The sequence below is a fragment of the Lasiosphaeria miniovina genome (assembly GCF_030549165.1).
Source record: "Lasiosphaeria miniovina strain SMH2392-1A chromosome Unknown B0T26scaffold_1, whole genome shotgun sequence".
NCBI lineage: Eukaryota > Fungi > Ascomycota > Sordariomycetes > Sordariales > Lasiosphaeriaceae > Lasiosphaeria > Lasiosphaeria miniovina.
In genome coordinates this window covers 6,807,139-6,830,575 of record NW_026848220.1, presented here as the reverse complement: position 1 = coordinate 6,830,575, position 23,437 = coordinate 6,807,139, and the positions used below count along the sequence as shown (strand labels likewise).

Genomic DNA, 23,437 nt, shown 5'->3' with positions numbered 1-23,437 from the left:
CTCCACAAAAGGTGACCACCCCGTTTGCTCAGCTCGTCTTTCTGTGATTCTCTCCTGCAAAGCTACCCGGGGTCCTGACTTGTCCCCGGAGGGATGGGCCCTCTGCCATCTCAAATAATCTCATCTTCCGGGAGGATGGGTTGAGACTGAACCGCACGAGGCGCGTCCGATTGGGACATCGACAGACAGGCTCAGCACCGAGGCAGGTCTACATTCTCGTGAGTTATTTCGTTGGTCACAGACATGGTGTAATTAAATTGGCCGCTCAAGGCACCGGAATGACGTGATGACGCTGCGGAGCTGAATCGAGGTGCTTGGGGTGCTTGGCTCTTTGAAACCACTCTCACATTGCCCTTCATTCGACTTCAAGACAGTCATGGGTAGTCTAGGCCTTCCGCGTCTGATTTCAGTACTGAACTTGGCAACCATATTCTAGCATGATTACATACCTACCTAGCTACTTGATTGCCTCTCACAAATACAGAGGATCAGATCGAAAAACACAAGATCGATGTAACCGGTGACAGGTGAACAGCCAGCTGTACAGCAATGGCATGTTATTCAAAGTCAAGAACGTAATGCCATACGCAGTATACTGCGTATACTATCTTCAATTCTTACTATTATCTAGACGCTGTATCCTTACCTCGTTCTCTCTATGGACAAAGGCCGAGACAAAAACAGCGCTTATCTAATATTTCATTTGCTACCTGATACCACTTTGAAAGAAAAAAAAAGAAACTTTAGTGCCTTCCTTCTACCCAAATCATACCAAACCATATTGTACCAGGCCATAATGTACCCACAATTGTCACCCAAGTAGTGGCCACTCTGCTAGAATACAAGGGGAAAATCATATCGTCTCCCACCCGCCGTTATTGATGTCCGCCTCGAGTTTGCGTGAGATGAAGCTCGGTACACCATGGCTGAGCCACATGTTCCTGAGCATTGAGTCGTAGCGCTTCTGGTGGAGGAACAGCTGCCGCCCATGGCGGAGGTTGAGGTCGGCCTCACCGTACTTGTCGATATAAGGGGCGTTGCTAAAGGAGCCCGTCGTGCGGTGGAGGTAGAATACGCAGCAGCGCCGGATGTTGATGAAGAGGCCAATGTTTTTCTGGCACCTGTTTGGGTCTTCGGTTAGTTACACTGCGACCTGTGAACTTGAAAAGCGGCATGAAAAAGAAAAAAAACCTACTTCCGCATGTGCTGCTGCGCACCGCCAATCTTGACCGTCTTGTTACGACCGGCCTTATCCTCCTTGGAGCAGCAGATGGCCTGCCCGCAAAACAAGTCACCGCAGAACAGGCAGATGGTCGGGTCTGTGATCTCCTTGCCCTTGGTGGGACACTTGCGGCGCGTGCACTCCTCGATGAGTGTCTCGTAGTTCTTGGGCAACCCCACGAGTTCGAACACACCGGGGTGGCTGATGACGGCCGACTCCGGAAGCGCCAAGTCGGCGCCTGAGCGCGGCCAGATGGCTTGGTGCTTGACCCAGCCGGTCACGAGACGCTTCGTGTCCACGGGCCAACCGTACTGTACGCCGAGAGGCGTCAGCGCCGTGAGCATCTCGTCGAACGACGGCACGCGCAGCGCCTCCGTGAGACGCTCCAGCTCCTTTTGCTCGGGCGCCGGCGACACGTGGCTGTTGAAGTCGACGCCAAACTTGACGTGGAGCAGCACCACGCACTTGCGCAGAAAAGTCAGCGCGTATTTCCGCGCCAGCAGGTACCACGAGTCCCAGTTGTCAAGCCCGGGCTGGTCAAAGCCCTTGTTCTCAGGCCGATTTTCCATATCTGTCACGATCGACTGGCTGCTGACCGCCACGTCCATGCGCACCAACTCCTCGCAGAATGCCGCAAAGTTGGCCAGCGCCGGGTCCATATCCGCCTTGCGGGTGACTATGTGCTGTAGCCAGATCGTGGCGGGCATGTTGCGGCCGAGATGGTAGACGACCTTTGTGATCTCGGCAAGATAGCAGAGCCGGACTAGGTGGGCAATTTCAATGCCCTGTGCCAACGCGACGCCAAACACAGACTCGCACAGGAAGATGAACGGGTCCTGGCCAAGGAGCGGAGGATACGAATTTGCGGGAACGTGCGTCGACTCGGTCTCCTTGCCAAAGTACTGCGCAATAAAGAGTTGGCAGTGCTGGCGTTCGGCGTCTTTTCGATATTCGCTGTCCATCCTGTTCTCGCCCGCGTCGCGCTGCCCCCCGACGGCGATGAACGACGTGACCGTCTCGCTGAGGATGCGGAGCTGCGTGAGAACCTGGTCAGGCACCTTCTCCAGGAAAGTCATTCCGTATTCAGCCTCGACTCCCCGCTGCTGGATCTCGACGGCAGATATGGAAAAGCCCACGGACCGGGCCAGTGCGTCGCTCGAATGCAAGTCGATGAGGTCCTCCTTTTCTGCCTCGTCGACGTGCCGCGACTGGATACCATTCTTCTGAAGCGTATTCTTGAGCCGGCGGTAGACCGTCACCAGTTCTCGCATCATGCTGTTGGTGTCCGGAGTGACGCCTCGGGTGCCAGGATCCGGCGCCGAGACAATCGAGAAGGTCTCGCTGAACGGCGTCCCCGTCGATATAGAATGGGCTCCGACATCAACCCAGGCATCGTCTATCAGCTGAGAGGATCTTTCGGCGAGATTGTTGATCATCATGCTCGACGTGTACGCAGCAAACGTGTTTTGCGTCTGGTCCGGCGGTCTAGCTGCCCCTAGCGTGTAGTAGGCCGAGTGCATCTGGGTGTCGAGGAATGAGGAGAACGGACTGGACGAAATCAACGGGCCAGGGTAGGATTCCTCTTGGCCCTTCCAAATAATCGGCAAGAAAGCATTCCCGAGAGCTTTGCATAGCGGGCAGACAAACTCAAACCTATCAGTGTCCTCGGGAGGGTGGCGCGCAATCTGTTGGTTGTGCCGGCGCACTGTCGCGTCAAAGTAGGCTTCAAAACAGCTGTAATGCATGATGTGGCCGCAGCCAATCGCGACTGGGCCTGTACGAGACAGTTTGGCTGGAAAGCCCTTGCCAATGACCTGGCGCTCGGCCTCAAACGTCTCCCCAGACAGATTCACCTTGTGCACTATCTGCCGATTTTCGTGCGCAACGCCAAACGGCCGGATTTCCTCGGCCGACCGGTCGAGGTTTTCGGGCGTGTTGAAGGCCTCCCTGACAAAATCAGGGTCCTGGAAGTCTGTCTGCCGGAGAATGTTGCTCTCGGCAAAAAAAGCAAACGTGCCATGCAGCCGGCGGTCGTCGGTATCTTCCTGGCACAATATGCAAGTCCCCGTTGGGTATTTCCAGAAGTTCCTGTGTTCTTCCACCAGCGGGACGTCCACGTCGTCATCGAGGTCGTCGACGTCCCCCCAGTTGATATCGCCTTGGTTTTCCATGAAGCTCTTCTGCTGCGCCTGAAACTGCGCCATCACCTTGGCCTGACGGTCCAGTGCGGCCCGCTTCTTCCGCTCCCGCTCCTCCTCGGCGCTGTTGCCGGCCGGCGAGGCTGTGTTGACGCGGTCTACCGAGAGGCCTAAATGCTGGAAGGCAAACTCGAATGTCCTCGGGCGCTTCTGCCGCATCCTCTTGAGAATCAGGGCAATCTTGGGGTGAGACGCCTTGAATTCGTCCTTGGAGGACATCAGGCTCAGCAGAGCCACGATTGTCTTGGCCATGGGGGCCTCGGGCATAAAGTTGCTGCGCGCTTGTTGAGAGAGGGCAGTGGCGATGAACGAGGACTGCTGCGGAGTATCCTCATCCGAGGTATCCTCGGAAATGGCGAGCAGGATCAAGTGCAGGACCACCTGCAAAAATGTCTCTACTCTGGTGGACGGAACTTGGGGTGTCAGCTTTGGACACACGAGGGGGTAGAGCAGCGAGTAAAAGATGAGCTGCGCAAACACGCCGGTGCTAGTGAACTCGGCGAGGCCAGCGAAGGCGCCCGAGGTGATGGGCCGCAGTTTGGGTTCATAGACGATATCTTCAATGGGCTTGCCCGTCTTTTTGGCCATCCACTTGCGCCACGCAGTCTCGGACTCCTCCCGCTGGTTCTTGCTGTAGTGCGCGATATAGGGGTCAACGTCCTCGATGTACTGCGGCTTGAGCTCAAAGGTGCCGACATCGGTCAGACTCTCTGGCGGCTTAAACGTCGTCATCTCATCCAAGATGCTGTGGAAGTCCTCCTGCTCTTGAAATCTATCCGGGAGCTTGCCCGAGATGTCGGAAAATGACAGAGGTTTGAAGCAGAGGACATGGGTGATGTCGCGGCGCATGTATGGGATGTGTGGGCTAGCCTCATCCTCGTTGGGGATGAGGGACGTCCGGTCGCTCAAGAGGATAATGAGCAGGTGTATCATGTCTTCGACCACGTCCAGGTGCTGGATATCATCCTGCGCCTTAGACTTTTGCTCAAAGATACCCTTGGCCCACTTCTCCATCCCGAAGCGGTCGATAATGGAAGCGAGCACGCGGCTGGGGTCGCATACCACGAGCGCCGTCTGCAGGAGGAAAATATCGCGCAAGTGCTGGACGTCACGCTGCATGACGCCGCGATATGTTCCGGCTTGATGACGAAGGCTCATGCCATTTCTGACCCACATACCCGCCTTCATCTGAGCAAGCCATGCACAGACGCGAAGCGGGTAGTCAAAGGCAGCCATGAGGAAGTCTTGGTCATTGTACTCGCGCCGCGGCATCGTGAGGCGACCCATGGCGCGAGGCTTCATCACGAGCTCCTGCGTCGAAAAGGTGAGTAGGGCACGAAGCTGCTGGATCGACATGGCCTTGCCGCACTCGATCAGCCACGACAGCGTGTAGTGAAGGGCGTGGTGGAAGCTGATGGGTTGCTCCTCTACTACAAACTTGACAACCTCGAGCTTTCGACCCGATGTGTCAAACTCAAAGTCATCCAGCATCTTGAACCGAACCTCGTCCTTAATTTCGGACTGGTTGAACCGGCCGCGCTCGGCACCTATCGAATTGATGATGACGCTCTTGGCCGCTAGGCGTATGGCCCTGGACACGCAGAGCGAGTCCTGTTCCTTTACATTGCGGAATGACTCCGAAAACTGCCTGCAGAGCCTGTTGATCTCCCGCGTCACCAGAGACGCGTTGATCCAGCTGTCGGTTTCATACTCGACGTGCTCGCCCACCGCGCGCACGTTTGGGCAGATACCCTGATGCAGCTTGACAAGGTCCAGGAACTGCATCATGTACCGATCTTCAGTCCTGAGGCGCTCCTGGACGTGGGGGGAACCAAAGAGATACTTTAGGTCTAGAAAGAAATGGTACATTCTCCGGTTCGTTACCGACCCCGAATCAAAGGCGAGCACGGCGTTGGATGCGACATCCCACGGATGCCCGACTTGACGAGTCGTCAAGAACGTGTATAGAATGGCCATGAGGCTCGTAAGAAAGTTGCCGCGCTCAACAATCTCAGCCGTGATGGACGGTGTCGTGAGCATCTGCAACGAGATGTTGATGATGGAGTGGTCGGGCTCCCGATCACCAATCAAGTAGAGTTGGGCGAGCGTCGTGTAGAGGCCGGCAAATCGCAGGCCAAGCACGCGCTTGAACTCGGGGATGGTGACCACGGTCGAGATGTAGAGCGAGCGTAGATCATTTCGGACCTTTTTCCACATGCGCAGGTCAAATAGGATCATCCAGTCGAGACGGACCCGCTCGAAGAGATCCTCAGCGGGCGGAATGCTATCCTGTTCCGTATATCCAGCAGGCGTACCTAGCCAGTAGCGGCCGGGATTAGGGGGTGAAGCCTTATCCCCCTTGGCCTGGCCCGGAGTCTTGGGAACGTCCAGACCAGTCTTCCCGTAGACGGTCGGTGCGATCAGGGGCTCGGCTGTATCCGAATCCGACGGCGTGAGCTCTCGTTCTCGCATAGGGTTCCGGCGTGGAGCCGGAGGCGGCGGCGGCGGAGGCGGCGGCGGCAAAAATGCAATGATAGGCTCATCAACACCCACGGCCCCTTGCTCCTGGCGCCAGTCCTCCATAGGGACATCGCCAGAAGGATCGGGTCTCGCATCGATCATCATGACATCATCGTCGTCTTCCCCGTCCTCGTCCATCTCTCCGCTGGAGGGGGTGTTGTGGTCGTCATCGTCATCGTCATCGCCCCCTCTCTCATCCCCGTCGTCATCGTCGTCGTCGTCGCTGCCGTCGAATCGAGCTTCCCGGAGAGCGGCCTGACGCGCTTGACGTAGAAGCCTGTTCTGCTGCTCAAAGAAGCTGTTGGTCTCCCGCTCTTCGCGGTCAATGAGATCCTCGTCATCGATGCCATCCTTGCCGACCATGGCATGTGTAGCAGGGCTGCCTTTGCGCCACGGCTTGAGCATCTCCTCGCACACTATGGTCCGCAATATCTGATGGTCCTGGCCAACGCTACACCCCGAGATGTCGCTGAGCCACTCGATCATGGTGCCACACATCTGCTCCCTGAAGGTGTCTCGGGAGGAGCGGATTGTGACTGTGACCCTGATCCTCTCGAGGACTTCGGCCACCTCGAGGAGCTTCTCGATGCTAGAATGGTACATCAAGATGCTCCTGCCGATGGCGTCGGTTTCATAGGCCTTAGACAGGCCGTTGCTCAGCGTAGTGCTGCAGGCGCGGGCGACCTGGTCCCTCACGTCGACAACTGTGTGCTTTTCGTCGTTCCAGAGAATCACGGCATAGTCAGGTGGGGGGTCAGTGTCGCCGCCGTCATATGTCGACGATAACCTCGACAGGCGCTCGTCCTGCTTTATCGAAGCTTCTAACTTGCCCTGGCGCAGCTGCTCGGGGGAGCACGATATGACGTCGCACATATAGTCGAAGACACGGCTGATGGTCATGCGGATGCTGGCGACCAGGTCGTCGGGAAGGGCGGCGGCGGCTTTCTCCTTGCCCTTGGGCTCCCGCTCCCACGTCGAGTGTATGGTGCAGAACATGGGCTTCCTCCAGGCCTCGGCGTCCCCGCAGTCGCAACAGCCGCTGTTGCCGGGAGAGACGCTGATCCGAACCATATGGCCGGTATGGTCTGTGGCGTCGAAGCACCTGCTGCACAGACAGCACGTGTCGTCGGAGCTGCACGTCCTGCATGCGTACGAGGCCTCACCCGACTTGAAGATGTGGCCGCAGGCCTTGCCGCGCGCGGCTTCGGTGTACTCGGCGCCCTCGACAGCGCCCTGGGCGACCTTGAGCTTTGGGATATCGGGTTTAGGAGGGCTGCCGGCGTTGGAAGGATTGCCGGCGTTGGAGGCGCTAGCCGTGTTCTGAGGGATGCCATCGGGGAATAGGAGGCGCATGTAGTCGGGATTGCCGCCAGCGAGGGACCAGAAGAGGCTGATTACCAGGTCCCGCGTGACAGCGTCGGTGTAGCGGAACTTGTATCTAGAGGGCAGGTCCATCAAGAAATGGCAGAGCTGCCGCTCTTGGGTCGACATGGTCGCTTCCATTGCGGGAGCGAGCGTTGGGCGTCAGATTAGATCATGCTATGCTGCTATTCGTGGAGGGGTTGAGGGTTGAGGGTTGAGGGTTGAGGGCCGTGGGTTGTGGTTACAGAGCCTGCATGCGGCAGGCGGCATGCGGCTGCTCGTGGCTACGGCTCAAGTTGTGGTTGTGTTTGTACTCGTGTTCGCAGTTGTAGTTGCGATCGTGTGTAGGACCCTGTTGTGCAGTTGTTGTCGGACTTATAATCGGGCGTCCAGCGGCTGCGGCCTTGGTCTCACGGCGGTGGCGGTTGGGGTCCTCGTATATTTGGTCGTGATCGTTGTGGCTCGTGCTAGTCGTTTCGTTGGCTACCTAATACTGTACCCAAGGTAGGGGGCTTGGCTGGATTAAGTCGTAAACGCCGAAAGTAGTGAAAGCGTACTAGAGTAAGGCACGGGAGGCGTAGGTTGGTTAAGGCAGCTGCCGATGGTGATTTCTGGAGGAGGGGAGGGGGATGTCGCGGGGTTGGTTGCTGCTACTATTGCAATTGCTGGCTGAGAAATCCTTGTCGTGTGGCAGGAGTGGAGAGGTGCTGTTACTGTATCGGGTGCTTTGCTGCGGGCAGCTTTGACAATTGCTCTGTTGGGGAAGTCGCAATTGTCACCACTGAAGACCGCCCGCCGTGATTGATGTTATAATTCATGTTCTATTCTGAGAAGGTAGCATGTTCAGCGGGTCCTCGCACTCATGCACAGGGGCGTACGGAGTGATGACGGGCGTAATGAGAGACTACTATGTAGTTCAGTGATGAACCTGAATGCCAACACCAGCCCTACCTTGGATATTTCGGCATGATCAAGTCATTCCCCAGTTTTCATGACGCTACTAGTAACCTATACTACGGGACAGACCTGTCAAGCTTGAGTGAGGGGAACATTCTTAGGAGAACACGAACCTGGTGTCGTTGGATCGTGGCTTTTATACGAATACTCAGTGCTGAGTGCCGCGGTTGAATGAGATTACAACGAGGCAGCTCATACCTTCATTATCCTCCCAGAGTTGCTGCATCTCAAACCCCTTTACCAACCATCATTGCACAAGCACCTAGACCCTTGGCTGGCTGGGTCAACATTCCCATCACCCACCCATGCCTCAGTTCAGTTGGGACGGTGGCGTGCATCATTTTCCGTGGCCACGGCCGCATGCCGCTGCGATTGCAAGACTCCATAAGTTCGTAGTATTGGCAAAGTTGATGGTCTCTCCCTCTACAGCCGCTTCCCGTCTTAAACATACACACGTCCAAGGTAAGCCCTCGAACCTCTTTTCCGGTCGCCGTTTACTTTCTACAGCCGCTAGCATTTCCGGAGCACTCTAGGTTGAATTCGGATCTACTCGTCGTCCTCCTCGGCCTCTACGTACTTGTGCCGGATGTCCTTCCATTGGCGCTGTGGTTGTCTGTCAGCATATCTCGTCCCCGGAACAGCGCGTAATGTGTATGTGGTCTTGCATACCCCTCGGTTGTGGTGGTCCCAGATCTTGTCCATTGTTGTGTTGTAGAACCTGTAGACTGATCAGCACGGCTACTCCCAGCCCGCACCGGCCCTGGGCCCTGCGTCTCATCCCGGGGGTGGCGTTGCGTACATCTCGAAGCCGAATGCTCCGGCGAAGACAACACCTAGCATGGTGAAGTTCCTCCGGAAGAAGGTGCTGCAGTTGGCAATGTTAGTCTTCCTGGCTGCCGGTCGCAGGGGTTTCGGGGGGTGCTTACTTGTAGAGGGAGCGAGAGACGGCCTGGAGCATGTGCCGTTAGTCCAACGAGTCCCTATGCATGCGTTTTGATTTTTTCGACGAGAGCGGCTCACCATTTCGACTGCGTGCGGGGTCCCAGACAGAGTCAATTGAGGGTTTGGCGTCCGCAACGGCGTCGTGCAGATAGGTTGGGGATGATGTATCGCGAACAATTCCAAGGTGTTTTCGTATGTGAGACGAGGGCTGCCGAGCAAAACTGCGGATGACCAGCCAGAAAGACCACAGCGGAAGCACCCGGAGAGCGTTCTGATTGGCTAAAGCTTACCCACCCTTCCCCCCCCCCCCCCTTCCCAAGACCCTACTAAAGGCGCCAAGGCTGTGAGGATTGTGAGGGGAACATTTGTGCGCGACCGGGCACCACGGGCAAGTTGCCAAGTGAATGCAACAACCATCGCCTTTTCCTCCAAAGACAAGGACGACTGTCGAGAGTATCGCCGTTCTAATCTACCCTCCCCGCAGACGTGTGGGAGGCGGTTGCAGCAGGCGAGCACACAGCCCAGACGAATTGGTTGGCATCCGCGATTTGCGACTTCCAAGCTTGTTCCACTTCAGGCCGCCGCGACTCTAAGTTGAGAGCTTCGCTCCCTCGACCCCTCCATTTATCAACATCTTCCCAGGGTCTCAGTACAACAAATACAAACGTCTACACACACACACACTCGCTATGTCCGCCAATCCAAGTAATTCCGGCATCGTCGTGGATGAGGGCAGCGGCGAGAGGCACATTCCCGAATCAGTTAGGCCAGACGGCACCACACGCAAGGCAATTAAAATCCGCCCCGGCTACCGACCTCCCGAGGATGTTGAGGTCTACAAGAACCGTACCGCCGAGACCTTCCGTAGCCGTGGAAAGGGCCCTGTCCCTGGCTCTGAAGGTCTGAAAGATGACGATAAGGCGGCAGAATCGCATTCTTCTGCTTCCGCTGCCAAGAACGCCAAACGGCGCGAAGCACGCAAGAAAGCCAAGGCCTCCGGCGAGTCTCAGGGCACCGACCTAGAGACCAACAAGGAACAGCCCAAGGAGGCCACTGAGGACCTAGACCCGGAGGTAGAGAGGGAGAAGAAGGCCCGCAACCTCAAGAAGAAGTTGCGTCAGGCAAAGGAGCTCAAGGAAAAGAAAGAGACCGGCGGGTCTTTGTTGCCCGAGCAGATCGCCAAGGTCATCAAGATCAATGAGCTCATCCGCGAGCTAGATGCCCTGGGCTTTGATGCCGACGGAGAACCGAAAGCTGCCGGGCCTGTGGCAGCCGAGACCGACGATGCAGTCGAGGCAGAGCCATCGAGCTGAAATTAGCAACGACCATCAAAGCCGGTGCCCATTTACTAAGCCGAGACACCATATAATTTTTGGTTGCCGGCGTCCTACGGGGATACATTTCAAGCCCCATTTTCGCTCCGATTTTATGGCAGCGATAGCGGTTGGAACTTGGGACGTAGGCTACGATGCAGAAGCAAGCCCGTCCCAGTTTTGGTGGACCTTTATGGAGCAAAGCCCTTGCAGAAGCTTGTTTAACCTTATGGTTTGCTTTCTGTCGATGCCGAGGCGGTCAACTTAAGTTCACGTTAGGTCTTCCCAAGTGCATTGCTCTTGTCAAGTGCAGCAGTACACTCCCTTGTCTGAGGACTGCTATCTGTTTAGGGGACCTGCTGGACCTAGATAGGGAAAGGCCGTACAGTTATGCGGTTTTCAGACGCACGCCCGATCACCCACCTCTGTCTTGACAGGAGAGCGATATCTGGGATATATTCTCACGATAGCGATGACAGTGGAAAACTAAGGGAATGTATAGTTCCGACAATGACCTCTATCTATGGTTGGGCGAGCGCAGTAGGTGAGCGCATGCATCAGTTCCCTTCCCAGCCATCCTTTTGCATTTACCTATCTCCCTAGGTAGCGACGATTGATGCTTTATTTGCAGTACAGCATTCGGAACAACTGCTGTGTAATAATAGGACTGGCAACACTTGTCGTATTTTTTATATAAAACGGTCCCAATTCTAATCACCGATCCTCCATGACCAAACCCCATGTTCCCAGAACTATCGGCAGTAACGAATATAACATCAACTAAACTACACAGCAGTCCCAAGGCGATTATTACGATATGTAATCAAAGTTTTGAAATGCCACCGCTTACTCCCGTTGTAGACACTTCAACGCCAACACAGCGCAAGAACCAACCTGCCGGGCAAGAGTGTTGTTATGCTTTCTAGTCTGCGGGTAAGACGCCACACCGGGGAAGAAAGCTTGGGGTTATAGTTTTTTCAGGAAGTATTAATTTCCTGTCACAGCCCCAACCAGTGCCCGTGTCTTGAGATAGATCATACATGTCTCCTTTGATACTTGGTGCCGTACGTTCAATCCATCTAATGTTCGAGAAGGCGCCTTTGAAACATGGGATTGCGCATCGGCAGGATGCAGAACCAAACGGCCACCACGAAGAAGGCAGTTTGCCTCACCTTTCTGCTACTAGGGGGAGTGTTACTGACCGTGTACTTGAGGGCATGGCCATTGATGCCGTCGTCGTTGTCGTCTAAGGCAGCAGCAAGAGCAGAGACAAATTCACAACAAAGGATGCCTCGTGAGCCACGTGCTCGCCACTGTCACCATTATGGGCACGATGCCGGGAGCGACAGTATTGGAATATACAGAAATGAAGAGGAGCTGGAGGCGGCCGCCATGCGTGCGGCAGGCAACAGCACTCTGGGGTTCAACTCGATCAAGTACATCAACCTGCCGCACCGGTACGACCGAGCAGACGCCGCTATGCTCCAGGCCTACCTCGCAGGCATCGACCTAGAGGCGTACCCGGCCGTTGGCCCGGAGCAGATCGTCGACGCCGGGATGCCACCGTCGAGCAACCCGCGGGCGCTGAAAAGAGGCGAAAAGGGGTGTTGGAGGGCACACGCGAATGTAGGAGCCCTCCCCCTTTCCCCCTTTCTCCCCATATCCTCTCCTTTCTACGTAATGTCTCAAGAAAACCAAACTGGGGATATCGGGTGACAGACAACCCTGATAGATATGGACCGAGATGCTCCGGAACAGACTCCCGCCGGTGCTGATCCTCGAGGCGGACGCGGCGTGGGACGTCAACGTGCGGCCCATGATGGCGCTCTTGAGTAAGCAGCTGATGCGGCTGCTGCGCGAGTCCGGGTCGCGGCCGCTATATCAAGACGGCGACGGCGACGGCGGCGTGGGAGGACAGCAGCCTTCCAACCACCATCATCACCACTTCTCTACGCAAAAGCACCAGCACAGCCACCAACACCATTCGCAAGAAGCAGGATCAGACTCTAGCTTCATCCAGTCAGACCCCGACGACCCATGGCACTCGCAACACTGGTACGTGCTGTCCTTTCTCATTCTCTCTCGAAGCCCTCAGGCCCCCTTTTACCTGCCACGTATGACATGTACGAGACACCACTAACACTATCCCCTCAAACAGGGACATTCTCTCCCTTGGCGCGTGCTTCGACGAGCCGTACAAGGTGGTGCACACAGCCAGGCCGCAGCCGCACGTGCGCTACGCGGACCCCTTTGCGCCGTCGGGCGATGCCATCTTCCGCGCCATGGACTACCTGTACCGCGCCGACGACGGCAATGACAACGGATCGGGGGGCAAAGAGCCGCAATCTGGCCCCTCGGCACAGCCACAGCCGCAGCCCCGGCAGCAGCAAGCGCCCCCCCTAACAACCGACAGCGACACTGCTCCTCCTCCTCACCGCCACCATCCCCCCGAACCCAACAGAAATAACAACAGCAGCACAGCAGGCCAGCGCACGGTCCACCGCAGCGGCGGGCCGGTGTGCACGACAGCGTACGCTATCACGCAACGCGGAGCGGCCAAGCTGCTGCTGCGGACAGCCATGAACCTGAACGCGCCCGTGGACATGATCGTGCGGGACGTGGTGCAGCGGGGCGAGGTGGTGGCGTACGGGGCGGTGCCAACCGTGTTTGCGCAGTGGCGATACGGGGATCGCATTGGGCGCAGGCGCAGCAAGAACGGAGATGGAGACGGGGACGGGGACGGGGACGGGGACGGGGACGGGGATATATACCGCGGGCGAGGAGAAGGAGAGGATGACAGCCAGCTGGATAGCAGCAGCAGAAGAAGAGACGGGGCTGAAAGCAAGGCAAACAGAAACAGCGACGATGACGAAGAGAACCTCACGGGCTGGGACGAAGCAATGCGCACCAAGACCGTGTGGGGTCTAAAATCAGAGCACATCCACGCGGCGTTCAAGGATATGGCGCTTGAGGCGGCGTGGGCGCGCATCTTTTCGACGAGGCGGGACATGCAACCAGCTGAGGAAGAAGAGATGGCAGACCAATAAGCAAGAAACCGACCACAAGCAGAGAGGTACTAATAGTATGAGACTCAAGCAGCTGTGCAGATACAGTGGACGATGGAAGTTTTTCATTTCATACAACTTCTGTCTTTTATACACTCTCCTCATGTATATATACCGGTGAAGAAGGAGGTAGGGGTGAGGTAGGTAATACAACGTTTTTATGTGTCTATATGTTTTACATTGATACATATGTACCTTAAATATTGGGTATCAGCTGGTCCCTGTGCCTTCTAATGGTTTTGTTTTTGAACCCCCAAACCCAAAATGAATCCTGCCGCCAGTCTTGTTGATTGTACATATAATAGTAGTTTTGTACAGTAGGTGTGTATAGTGGTCCTGAAAAATTCCAGACACCAATCACGCCGGCGACTTGATGGAGCTGTCAGCTGCGAGAGCCTCTGGCTCGAAAGTGCGCGGAATCAGCCCCTCGGTCATGCTGATAGCGCCCTTCATGTCGTCCTTGTTGAACTGGAAGAGGCCCTGTATGGCGGCCGTCGACGTGTGGCGCTTGGGCACGGCCGGGTCCTGGCTGTCACCGAACAGGCCGAGCTCGGCGAGCCTCGCCAGGAAGCGCTGGCGACCCGACGCGTCCGCATCAATATCGCCATAGTAGCGGTCCCACATCTGGGCGGCCTGGTAGCGCGTGGCCTCGCCGATGCGGACCATCATGTCGACTCGCCCGGGGCGGATCAGGGCCGGGTCTAGGCGGTCGATGTGGTTGGTGGTGAGGAAGGCGATGCGGTCCTCGCCGGCAGCCAGGCCGTCGAGCGCGTTGAGCAAGCCCGAGGCGGTCACGGTGCGGCCGCTGTAGCCGTCGGGGTCACGCTGCTTCCGGTTGGTCAGGGCGGCGTCGACGTCTTCGAGCAGCAGGATGCTCTTCTCGGGCAGCTGCGTCAGGAGCTGGGACAGCAAGTCGTCCGTCATGCCCACCTCGCTCAGGTTGATCATGGCGACGCTGTAGTCGAGCTCGCCGGCGAGGGCCTGGATGAAGGAGGTCTTACCGGTGCCGGGGGGGCCGTACAGCAGGTAGCCTCGGCGGTAGGGCACACCACGGTCTGTGTACCACTGCTGGGCGGCCAGGAAGTCGCGCACGTCGGCGACGATGCGCTCCTTGACGCCCTCGTCGAGGATGACGCTGCCCAGGGGGCGCTTGAGGCGCGGCTTGCCCAGCACGGCCCACTCCATGCGCCTGGCCGTGTAGACGACCGTCTTGCCCTGCTGGAAGCTCTGGGCCAGGGCATGGGCCTCGGTGAAGACATCACCAAGAACATGGCGGTGGGGCCACATCAGGGTGAGGGTGAGGGTCTCGTGGGGCTCGCCGGTGGCGGTGCTGGTGGTGCTGGCCTTTTCGCGCTTGACAGCAATGTAGACGCCTGGGCGATGGCGCACAATGTGGCGGCCGAAGCCGGGCTGGACGCGGAAGTCGGCGTGGGTGCGGCCCTGGACGTCGTCAGGGACGGAGCCCCTGCCGGGGCTAACCGACTTGGTGGTGGTGGTGACGGAGAGGTTGCGCAGGCGCGTCAGGCGGCGGGCGAGAAAGCCCGTGTTGTCGCGGGGCTGGGCCAGCCAGGCCAGCACCCACGTGTACGACGGATCGCGCTTGCTAATCTCGATGTTCACGAGCATCTGGCGGCGCAGCATAGCGACGCCGCTGATGACGGCTCGGCGGCCAAAGGCGGCGGCAGCCCCCAGCCCGGCGAGCCCAATGCCACCGGCGAAGACGGGGTTGGTGAAGAGCGCATCGAGCCCCGAGACCGAGACTGGTGCAGCCGGGGCCGCAGCCGCTGCGGCAGCCGCTGTGGGCGCCGTTGCGGGGACGTCTGCTGCCGACATGGTCTGTCACGACATGGCGTTGCCTTTGGTGTCGTTGTCGTGTTGTGTCGTTGTTGGCGTATTTTCTTCGATGTGGAGGGGGTAGGTACTTGAATGCGCTGCACCGATGATGCTGCAGGCTAGAAGCTCCAGCAGCTTGAACTTTTAAGTGGGGCACTCGCGCCCAGCCCTGGACAACCCCAAGAACATCCAATCCATGGACCATCAGAGTATCAAGAAATGCAATTGAACCTTCTATCTAAATTAGGATAAAGATATTTGTATCACGTATTCACATTGTACATGGCATTGGTTCACTCACACTCCAGATCCAGTCAAAATCACAGGCCTCGTAAATATTTCCAGGTTAGGTAAGGAGTAAATTGTCGGGTGTTGAACAGTCAATATCTCGCCCAACACCAAGGACTTGCAGTAGAACTAGTCTAATACACATCTAGGAATATATACACAGGACATGTATCAGTATTGTACATGGCCACATTTGTGACTCCCTCTCCGTCCGTCCCTCTCCGCTCACGTCCCCGTCCCCAGCCGGTCCACCCACCACCACCGCCTTAACCCAGTCTCCTAGGCTTCTTACTCCTCGTACCACCAAACTTGAGCCGCGTGTTATCCGACACACGCACAATCTTGGGGCGCAGCTGCGTACCCTCGGCCCCCATCAACACCTTGGACACGGCTTCTCTGCCCTGGCCGAATCCACGCAGGATAACTTCGAGTGCGTGGATCTTGTTGACCAGGTTCTGCTCGTGCATCTTGTTGATCACGTACGCTCCCAGCTGGTACGCCGAGTCGTAGTGCTTGCGCTGCGACTTCTTGAACCCCAGGTTGCCGCACGAGAGCGATATGATGGCGTCCCGGTTCGGCTTCGACACTGTGACGTGTGTGTTGTGCCTGTGGCTGTAGATGTGGAAGTGGTAGGGCTCCTCGCCGGTCATGTCCGGCGACAGATTCAAGTCCTGGGCGAGGCTGTTTGCGTTGAGCTGCCCGTCATTCAGACTTGCATCGCCTGCGCCCGTAGTAGCCTTGCCCAGGACGCTCCGAGCAAGCAGCTCCATCGGGTTGTGCGGCTTCGTCTTTGGTGGTATATCTATGAGCGCGGCTCTCGACTGTGAAAAGGCGCGGTTCCATTGGGGCGCGCTGCTGGCTGCCGTGCACTGCGGCTGACACTGGATGCTCTGGAACAGGCCCCGCGCCGCGAGGCGACTCGTCGAGAATCGGCTCATGTCTAGATTTTAATGGGCCCTCGGGGCCGTCGTAGTGTTGCGGGCAATCTGAAGCCGGAGAAGTCGGCCTGTCGGTTTTTTTTTCCCTCGGGGGAGCAGCTCGAGCCCGTAAGAGATCGGCGCTGCGTGGTGGTTGAAAATGGCCTAGTGATAATTAGAGAGAGCCAAGGTTTTTCGGCCTAGGCACCGAGCCGGAATTTGCCGGGGGAACTAGGATGCTTGGCCAGGAAATTTTGGCGCTGCGGCAAAGAAATTTGGGGAACCGGCCGCCTGCATCGGCATCCTTGGCAGAAATTCCAGTTCCAAATTCCACACCTGACTGCCTTCGCGCAAAATCCTCAACCACCTCACCTCCTCACACGGACAACAGCAGCTTCCAGGTTGAGGAGCCCTCAGGTTGTTCATCGAGCATCCGAGCCTTGCCGCGCCTGAGAAGGGCGACCCAGTATACAAGCAAACAAGCACAGCATGAGTACATACAGGCACCTCTTAAGGACACCGGCGACTGCTCCGTTGAGGGCCTCGCTGCTGTCCGGCACCCGCAGCCATGCCAGCACCGGCACCCCGGTACACTACCGCTTCCTCTCCTCCCGGCCATCTCGGCTGAGCGCCGCCGAATCTCGCTCCTCTTCGACCTCTGCGCCCTACCAGCACACTACCTTTCTACGTTCGCCGCTTCTCCCAAGTGCCATCAGAGCCGTCGGCCCTCCATCACAAACCAGCGCGCGCATCTTCCACGCTTCGTCCCGCACTCCGCAGCGACAGGCCGATGACAAGGACCCTAAGACACAGACTGAGACGCCGGAGGACAAGGAAGGACGGCCATCAGAGTCTAAGGCGAAACCTGATGCTGAGAGCGAAGGTATCGGTCGCGAGGAAGGCGACAAGGAAGGTGACAAGGAAGGCCAGGAAAAGTCCGAGGGCAAGCAAAAAGAGAAGGCTGAAGATATCCCACCCCCTCCCCCCCATGGCGACAAGACGCCGTGGCAGGTCTTCATGGAGACCATGCAGTCCGAGTTCAAGCAGTCCAAGGAATGGAACGAGTCCACCAAGGCCCTCGCCTCGTCAGCCCATCAGTTCAGCGAGAGCGAGTCAGTGCGAAAGGCGCGACAGGCCTACGAGGCTACCTCGGGCGCTGTCTCTAACACAGCCGCCACCGTCGTCAAGTCAACAGCTGGAGCTATTGGCAAGGGCGCCTCTTGGACGTGGGAGACCCCGGTAATGAAGGGCGTGCGCAAGGGCGCCAACATCACGGGCGAGGCGCTTGACAAAGCCACCAAGCCGATCCGCGAGACAGAAGCCTACCAGAACGTTAAGAATGTTATCGATGACGGGAGCAGCTCAAGGTACGGCGGGTGGGTCGAGAGGGAGGAGCGAAAGAGGCGGCGAGAGCTGCGGGAGCAGATGGAGAACAAGGACGGGAAGTCGTCGAAAAACCTCGAAGAAGATCCCGAGTAAGTCGAGCCTGTTCCGTGTCTCAACCTGCACAATTAACTAACCGATTCTTTGCAGTGCTGGAACCAACGTCACGCTACACAAAGATGCCGCGTGGAAGGAGGCATGGAGGGACTTCAGGGACTCGAACAAATTCGTCCAAGGCGTGTTTGGCATGAAGAACGTCTACCAAGAGTCCGAGAACCCCCTCATCTCCACCGCTAGGAGCATCACGGACCGCGTCGCCGGTTTCTTCGCCGAGAACGAGACGGCCATGGTTATCAAGAAGCTTCGTCAGATGGATCCCGCGTTCCAGGTCGAGCCGTTCTTGCGGGAGCTCCGCGAGTACATCCTTCCCGAGGTTCTGGACGCCTATGTTCGGGGCGACATCGAGACGCTGAAGCTCTGGCTGTCCGAGGCCCAGTACTCTGTATACGAGGCCCTGACCAAGCAGTATCTGCAGGCAGGCCTGAAGTCGGACGGGCGAATTCTCGACATCAGGGGCGTGGACATCCTCAAGGCGCGCATGCTCGAGCCCGGCGAGATCCCCGTCTTCATCATTACTTGCAGGACACAAGAAGTGCACGTTTACCGCAACGCCAAGACCAACCAGCTCGCCGCGGGCATGGAGGACAAGGTCCAGCTTGTCACGTATGCCATCGGCATAACCCGCATCCCCGAGGACGTGGCCAATCCCGAGACGAACGGCTGGAGGCTGATCGAAATGCAAAAGAGCGGGCGCGACTACATCTGAAGAAAAACCACCCGATTTTTGTCTGAGAGGTCTATGCTTGCTTCCCTACCCCTGAAAGACGAGTACAGCTACTTGGCTTGCATCGAACCGGCCGGCTTCAATCACTTCACTCGGGCCCCTTCATTCTGAGCGCATAGCCGTGAAAAGAGAAAAAACTGTATTATAACCTATCCATACATGTCTGGGATTGGGCCGCCTGAGAGATAGGCGTGGGGAGTTTGGGCACAACTTTTTTTTTGATCATGTATAGAGAGCCTGGCTTGGGAGCTAGGCGCCTTGAGCATTTCCACCACATGCAACAAAAACACAACACCACTCTGGTCGGAGATATTTGTACACACCTGGAAGGAGGGACAAGGTGTCCGCGGAACCTTTCTTTTTTTTTTTTTGCATGAAGCGAGCTTAGCTCTCGTGCGTTGATTATACTGTACAGCAAAATAAGTAACAAATGGGGGGAAGGGGGGATTGGCTAGAGGAGAGAGTTAAAGGGAGTAGGGGAACCGGAGAAGGGAGAGAGTGTGTTTGCTATCCTCTCTGTTCCTCGTGTCTCAGAATCTAGCTGCAGCATGAAAGAATTTGCAGGCAGATAAAAATACACCTACATATTAAATATTAATCACCCGTGCACGGAGTACTTTGCCGTTCACTAAATGGTGATCCTCTACGGCGTTTGTTCTGACTGGCGCTCTCAGCGCGTCCGTTTAGTGCTTCTCCTCAATAGCCGTCTCTCTTTCTTGCAGACAAATATCAAGGTTGTGAGGGAGAGAATGTATATATTCCAATTCTTGAATGTTTGTTAGTTTAGGACTTGCATTTTCAAGATCTGAAAAGCCTTATTACTACTTTACGGTTCGCCATAAAAAGTTTTTCTCAAATGGAGGCAGCAAGCCTTGGAACCATAATGTAGAATCTTATTAGAGGCCTGTCTCCCTGGAAACGGGAGGCTTTCGGCGATAAAAACTAGGGCCATGATGCTATCACTACACGGGGAGGAAGAAATACAGCGGCTCTGTCCGAGATCTAGACGCAGGCAGACGAGGGAGGTGATGCTCCTCCTGTCTAGAGCTTAGTGGCTGTGGCTGTGTGGGTGTAGCTCTTTTTTCCCTGCTGCTGCCTCTTCTTCTCGTCCTGTGACCCTCGCTTTCGCTTTCGGCTGTCTCGAGGTAAAACTAAAAGGGCAGAATGGAGCGTGTCGATTGAGTCGCGGTTTGCGACTGCACTCTTGACACGCAAAGAGAAATGATTCCAAGGTTGTTGAAGAAATTATACCTGTTGTAGCTGAATTCGGCAAGCAATAACGTTGCCATGCGAGATGCGCTTGTAAAGGTTGTTCTAAGCAGATGCATCCCACTCAGAATGCATAAGTTGTCTATTCCCTTCAATTGCTTCTATTTGAAGTGATGTCGGTGAACTCTGAAGGCCATCACAGGATTGGAACGGATTAATGGCTAACACATCAACAAACCATTCATTGCCTCTTGCTTGATGCTGAATAATGAAAGCGAGACAGCCGCGATCAAAAAGTCAAAAACGAAATCAACTTTGGACTAACCGCGGATCGAACGCGGGACCGTCTGTAGAACTGATGAAAATTCATTGCAAAACAGAAATCATACCACTAGACCATTAGCCCTAGCTATGTAAGATGGCGTTCTAATGTCCCATTAGATTATCGGTGAAGAGGATAAGGGTTAGGGTTTCTTGTGTATCAGTATCTGCCAGTTTTCTCCTAATGCCGTAGTCCGAGTGCAAATGCAAGGCTACTTCCTACTGGCAACAGCGAACGTAACGTGAACACGAACTTCGTGACTTTCTGTCTTCCCGGCAAGCCGCTCCCTCCTCTACAGAAAACTAGAATAACGTCTGTCGCGTACGAAATGCATGGCCCAGGAAGGCGCGCTTCGCCATGCTGTGCCTGTACTACAAAGTATGGCAGTGGCTATCCCGGAGCTTGGAGGATTTGACATGCATGCATTCTATTCTTTCCATGTTCCAACACCACGGTGCAATGCTGCCAAACATTGAGGGCGGCATAGAGCTCCACTGCCGTCGCGGCCCAACAGCACAAGACAGCAGCACCGGACTATCGGTGGGAGGACGATATGCCGGCAGTCGTTTGCTAACCAGAACACCAGAAAAGCCTCCCGTCCCCAAACCACAACGCTGTCTGGATGCACCTGGCCAGGTGATGTGATGTGCCTTCCATCTGGTCCACCTCCCGTTAATCAGTCACAGTGCCTCCCGTCTGGATTGGAAACCCGAAGACGGCAAGTGAGACCACGATTAGGCTGCCTTGCAGCCCACCAAGAAAAGAAGACCAAGGCAGGGCATACCTTTGGTAAGTAGGTGGTCGAACATGGAATGCGGTTTGCTCACTCAGACAGCCCGCCCACAGCACCCAAGCCCCTGGGACCTAAAAAAAAACCTGGAACTTGGTCTCGCCTGTCGTGAACCTAACCTAGGCTGTTCCCAGGCAGGCTCCTAGGCGCGTGGTGCGGTGCGGTGCAGTGCAGTGCAGTGCAGTGCAGTGCAGTGCAGTGCAGTGCAGTGCAGTGCAGCCTGTGTTTGAACTTTGTGGGTTTGCGGCGCTTGTCGCGCCATTGGCTCCGCCGTTCAGGCCCCTTGCTGCCGGTCAAATATGACAGTTCAGTTCTTGCCTGGTTATCTCGATCTAGGCCGCCCACTCAATGGTAGCCCGCGTGGTGATCGGATGGCAGCACATCACACTGTCTGCCCATCCCCCCAGGCCTGGTGTATGGTGCCAGCGACAGAAACAATAACAGACAGCGGCCTATGTACAACCTGGGGGAGGAGGTAGAGAGTACAGTATTGCACTAAGTATGCACGGAGCCATTCGCCCTTCAACATCTGTCATCGACATTTAGTTTTTTGGGCGATAACACCTATCTTATACTCGCCCTACCAACCTTCCCAGCCTTTAAGAGGGTCTTGCGCCACTGACGCTGGCAACAGAGATAGTACTATGTACATTGACGGTACTGTACATACCGCGGCCTCTTCGATGCAGTCTCACCCACCATCTCAACCACGAGATGACTCTAGCAAGCATACCTGCCCTATCAGAGCCGCCGAAACGAGCCGATCAAGGGGACGGGCGCCGCTTCCGATCCCATCAGATGCCCAACTCACAGCGCATCTTGACCCGTGAACATGTCATTGCCGGCACCGGGAATAATCGTTGGCTTTGGTGAGACTGCACAGCCAAGGGCGGTGCTCGCTGAAACGGAAGCTCTTTAAGCTCAAACCCAGCGCCGCAGAAGGGGTCATCTTTTCTCTCTGTGCCACCTTGGGGTTCACCAACAACACCATGTGCATGTGGATGTATTACCAGCTTCCAGCTCGGAATACGGAGATTACGGATCGGAAGAATGGAGAGCGGCTGCGGAAACCGGTCGCCTCCCCGCCATCGCGGAACCGAATCAGATGGCCGCATTTTTCTTGAAACGGATCTCACGGCTCCATTGACAGTGGCGCTAACCCCTGGACCTAGGTAGCTGGGGACCAGGCCCAAGCATCGTTTTGACCTTGTTGGACTGAAATAGATATACTAGTTGTTGCATTGATGGGCAATCGGCCACATGGCCGCCCAAACGGAGCCGAGATACCATTAAGACGAGGACGAGAGCTTCGGTTCTAGCAGTAGCAGAAGGAGTCATTGCAAGAAACCAGCCAAGGCCAAGAGTTGAATTGAGAATACGGATAGCAACCCAACCCGACATTACTCGCGTCATTGATACCTCCATTCCCTGATTCGGGAATGGAGATACGGGATACGGGGGTACAGTGCTCCGTACTTACATATAATTGCTTTTTCCTTGCCGACCATTCGCCCACTAGACAAGCGCACAACGACGGAGACGAGAGATCCCAGCCCTGGGGCCTTTCCAATATTGGCGGCGGCGGCAGCAAGGGGGTTGGGGGTACCCAAAAAGAAATATGGACTCGCTTCAAGACCTTGTCAATGAATTCGACGTTCAAGCACACGCATTGGCTAGCGTTGTTCACACCGTCTCTTTCCTACAGGAGCGCGAGCATCACGAGAGCCACAGATTCTGCTGTCGTCGGCTCGCCGTCTTCCGACCCCGTCGCTATACTTACTCCGTACAATACGGTCGAATACAACAACATGAGCCGTCGTTGCCGTGCATCTCGACAGGACAGCAAACATCGCCACCTGTCCCTACCTAGCTTACGTTAACATTCCTTGCTCTACTCAGCCGCAGGCCTCCCCGGAGAGGGCACTGTCTCGCCCGCGAGTTTGATTATGTATTATTCGTATTGTTCAATACAAGAAAGACAACGGGCCCCTGGGCAGGCCATGGGCCATGCCATGGCCGGCAACCGACGTGGCAGGGGAGGCACTCCGTGCCACAGTTCGCAGTTCACGGCGGCCCGGTCGTTGCAGACTATTTCTCTTCCACCCTCGTCCTTTTGCACTAATCGAGGCCGAGGCCTAATTCATAAGCTTCTGTCTAGTGCAAACGGCCAACCAACCGCGTGTGTCTAGACGTCTATCTGTCTGCAGTTCTATCGAGTATTCAAGTCGTGTTTGCCCCTGCATGCTGCACTCGCCCTCTTTGCTTTCCCGCC

The 23,437-nt window shown here is 56.2% G+C and overlaps 8 protein-coding genes and 1 non-coding gene across 9 annotated transcripts; 4 read left to right on the top strand and 5 right to left on the bottom strand.

The window, feature by feature from the left end:
• Window positions 1-853: 853 nt before the first annotated feature.
• On the bottom strand, window positions 854-7,443 carry B0T26DRAFT_635484 (uncharacterized protein; the record flags this gene model as incomplete). The annotated part of the gene is made up of 2 exons (XM_060436728.1): window positions 854-1,121; window positions 1,196-7,443. 2 exons carry the CDS (start codon window positions 7,441-7,443, stop codon window positions 854-856), a joined length of 6,516 nt encoding a protein of 2,171 aa, XP_060303811.1.
• A 1,368-nt stretch (window positions 7,444-8,811) lies between these two features.
• B0T26DRAFT_610977 (cytochrome b-c1 complex subunit 9) lies at window positions 8,812-9,126 on the bottom strand (the record flags this gene model as incomplete). Its single annotated transcript, XM_060435899.1, has 3 exons — window positions 8,812-8,862; window positions 8,929-8,977; window positions 9,059-9,126. Coding segments are annotated over 3 exons (168 nt in total), but the record flags the coding sequence as incomplete, so codon positions are not given.
• A 764-nt stretch (window positions 9,127-9,890) lies between these two features.
• Window positions 9,891-10,499, top strand: B0T26DRAFT_612250 (uncharacterized protein; the record flags this gene model as incomplete). Its single annotated transcript, XM_060435918.1, has 1 exon — window positions 9,891-10,499. A coding segment is annotated over one exon (609 nt), but the record flags the coding sequence as incomplete, so codon positions are not given.
• Window positions 10,500-11,906: 1,407 nt separating this feature from the next.
• On the top strand, window positions 11,907-13,561 carry B0T26DRAFT_746773 (uncharacterized protein; the record flags this gene model as incomplete). The annotated part of the gene is made up of 3 exons (XM_060444740.1): window positions 11,907-12,140; window positions 12,247-12,569; window positions 12,673-13,561. 3 exons carry the CDS (start codon window positions 11,907-11,909, stop codon window positions 13,559-13,561), a joined length of 1,446 nt encoding a protein of 481 aa, XP_060303808.1.
• A 375-nt stretch (window positions 13,562-13,936) lies between these two features.
• B0T26DRAFT_630915 (BCS1 N terminal-domain-containing protein) lies at window positions 13,937-15,412 on the bottom strand (the record flags this gene model as incomplete). The annotated part of the gene is made up of 1 exon (XM_060436293.1): window positions 13,937-15,412. The coding sequence occupies one exon, from the start codon at window positions 15,410-15,412 to the stop codon at window positions 13,937-13,939; it is 1,476 nt and encodes a 491-aa protein (XP_060303807.1).
• A 328-nt stretch (window positions 15,413-15,740) lies between these two features.
• On the bottom strand, window positions 15,741-16,884 carry B0T26DRAFT_690128 (uncharacterized protein). Its single transcript, XM_060441067.1, has one exon. The coding sequence runs from the start codon at window positions 16,636-16,638 to the stop codon at window positions 15,967-15,969; it is 672 nt and encodes a 223-aa protein (XP_060303806.1). The 5' UTR covers window positions 16,639-16,884; the 3' UTR covers window positions 15,741-15,966.
• Window positions 16,885-17,106: 222 nt separating this feature from the next.
• Window positions 17,107-18,826, top strand: B0T26DRAFT_635817 (uncharacterized protein; the record flags this gene model as incomplete). Its single annotated transcript, XM_060436762.1, has 2 exons — window positions 17,107-18,092; window positions 18,151-18,826. The coding sequence occupies 2 exons, from the start codon at window positions 17,107-17,109 to the stop codon at window positions 18,824-18,826; spliced, it is 1,662 nt and encodes a 553-aa protein (XP_060303805.1).
• Window positions 18,827-20,369: 1,543 nt separating this feature from the next.
• On the bottom strand, window positions 20,370-20,459 carry B0T26DRAFT_t16. The gene has a single exon. It is a non-coding gene; the product is annotated as a tRNA-Ala (tRNA).
• Window positions 20,460-20,648: 189 nt separating this feature from the next.
• On the top strand, window positions 20,649-21,316 carry B0T26DRAFT_87510 (uncharacterized protein). Its single transcript, XM_060448056.1, has 3 exons — window positions 20,649-20,753; window positions 20,962-21,011; window positions 21,062-21,316. Exons 1-3 carry the CDS (start codon window positions 20,704-20,706, stop codon window positions 21,166-21,168), a joined length of 207 nt encoding a protein of 68 aa, XP_060303804.1. The 5' UTR covers window positions 20,649-20,703; the 3' UTR covers window positions 21,169-21,316.
• The last annotated feature ends 2,121 nt before the right edge of the window (window positions 21,317-23,437 follow it).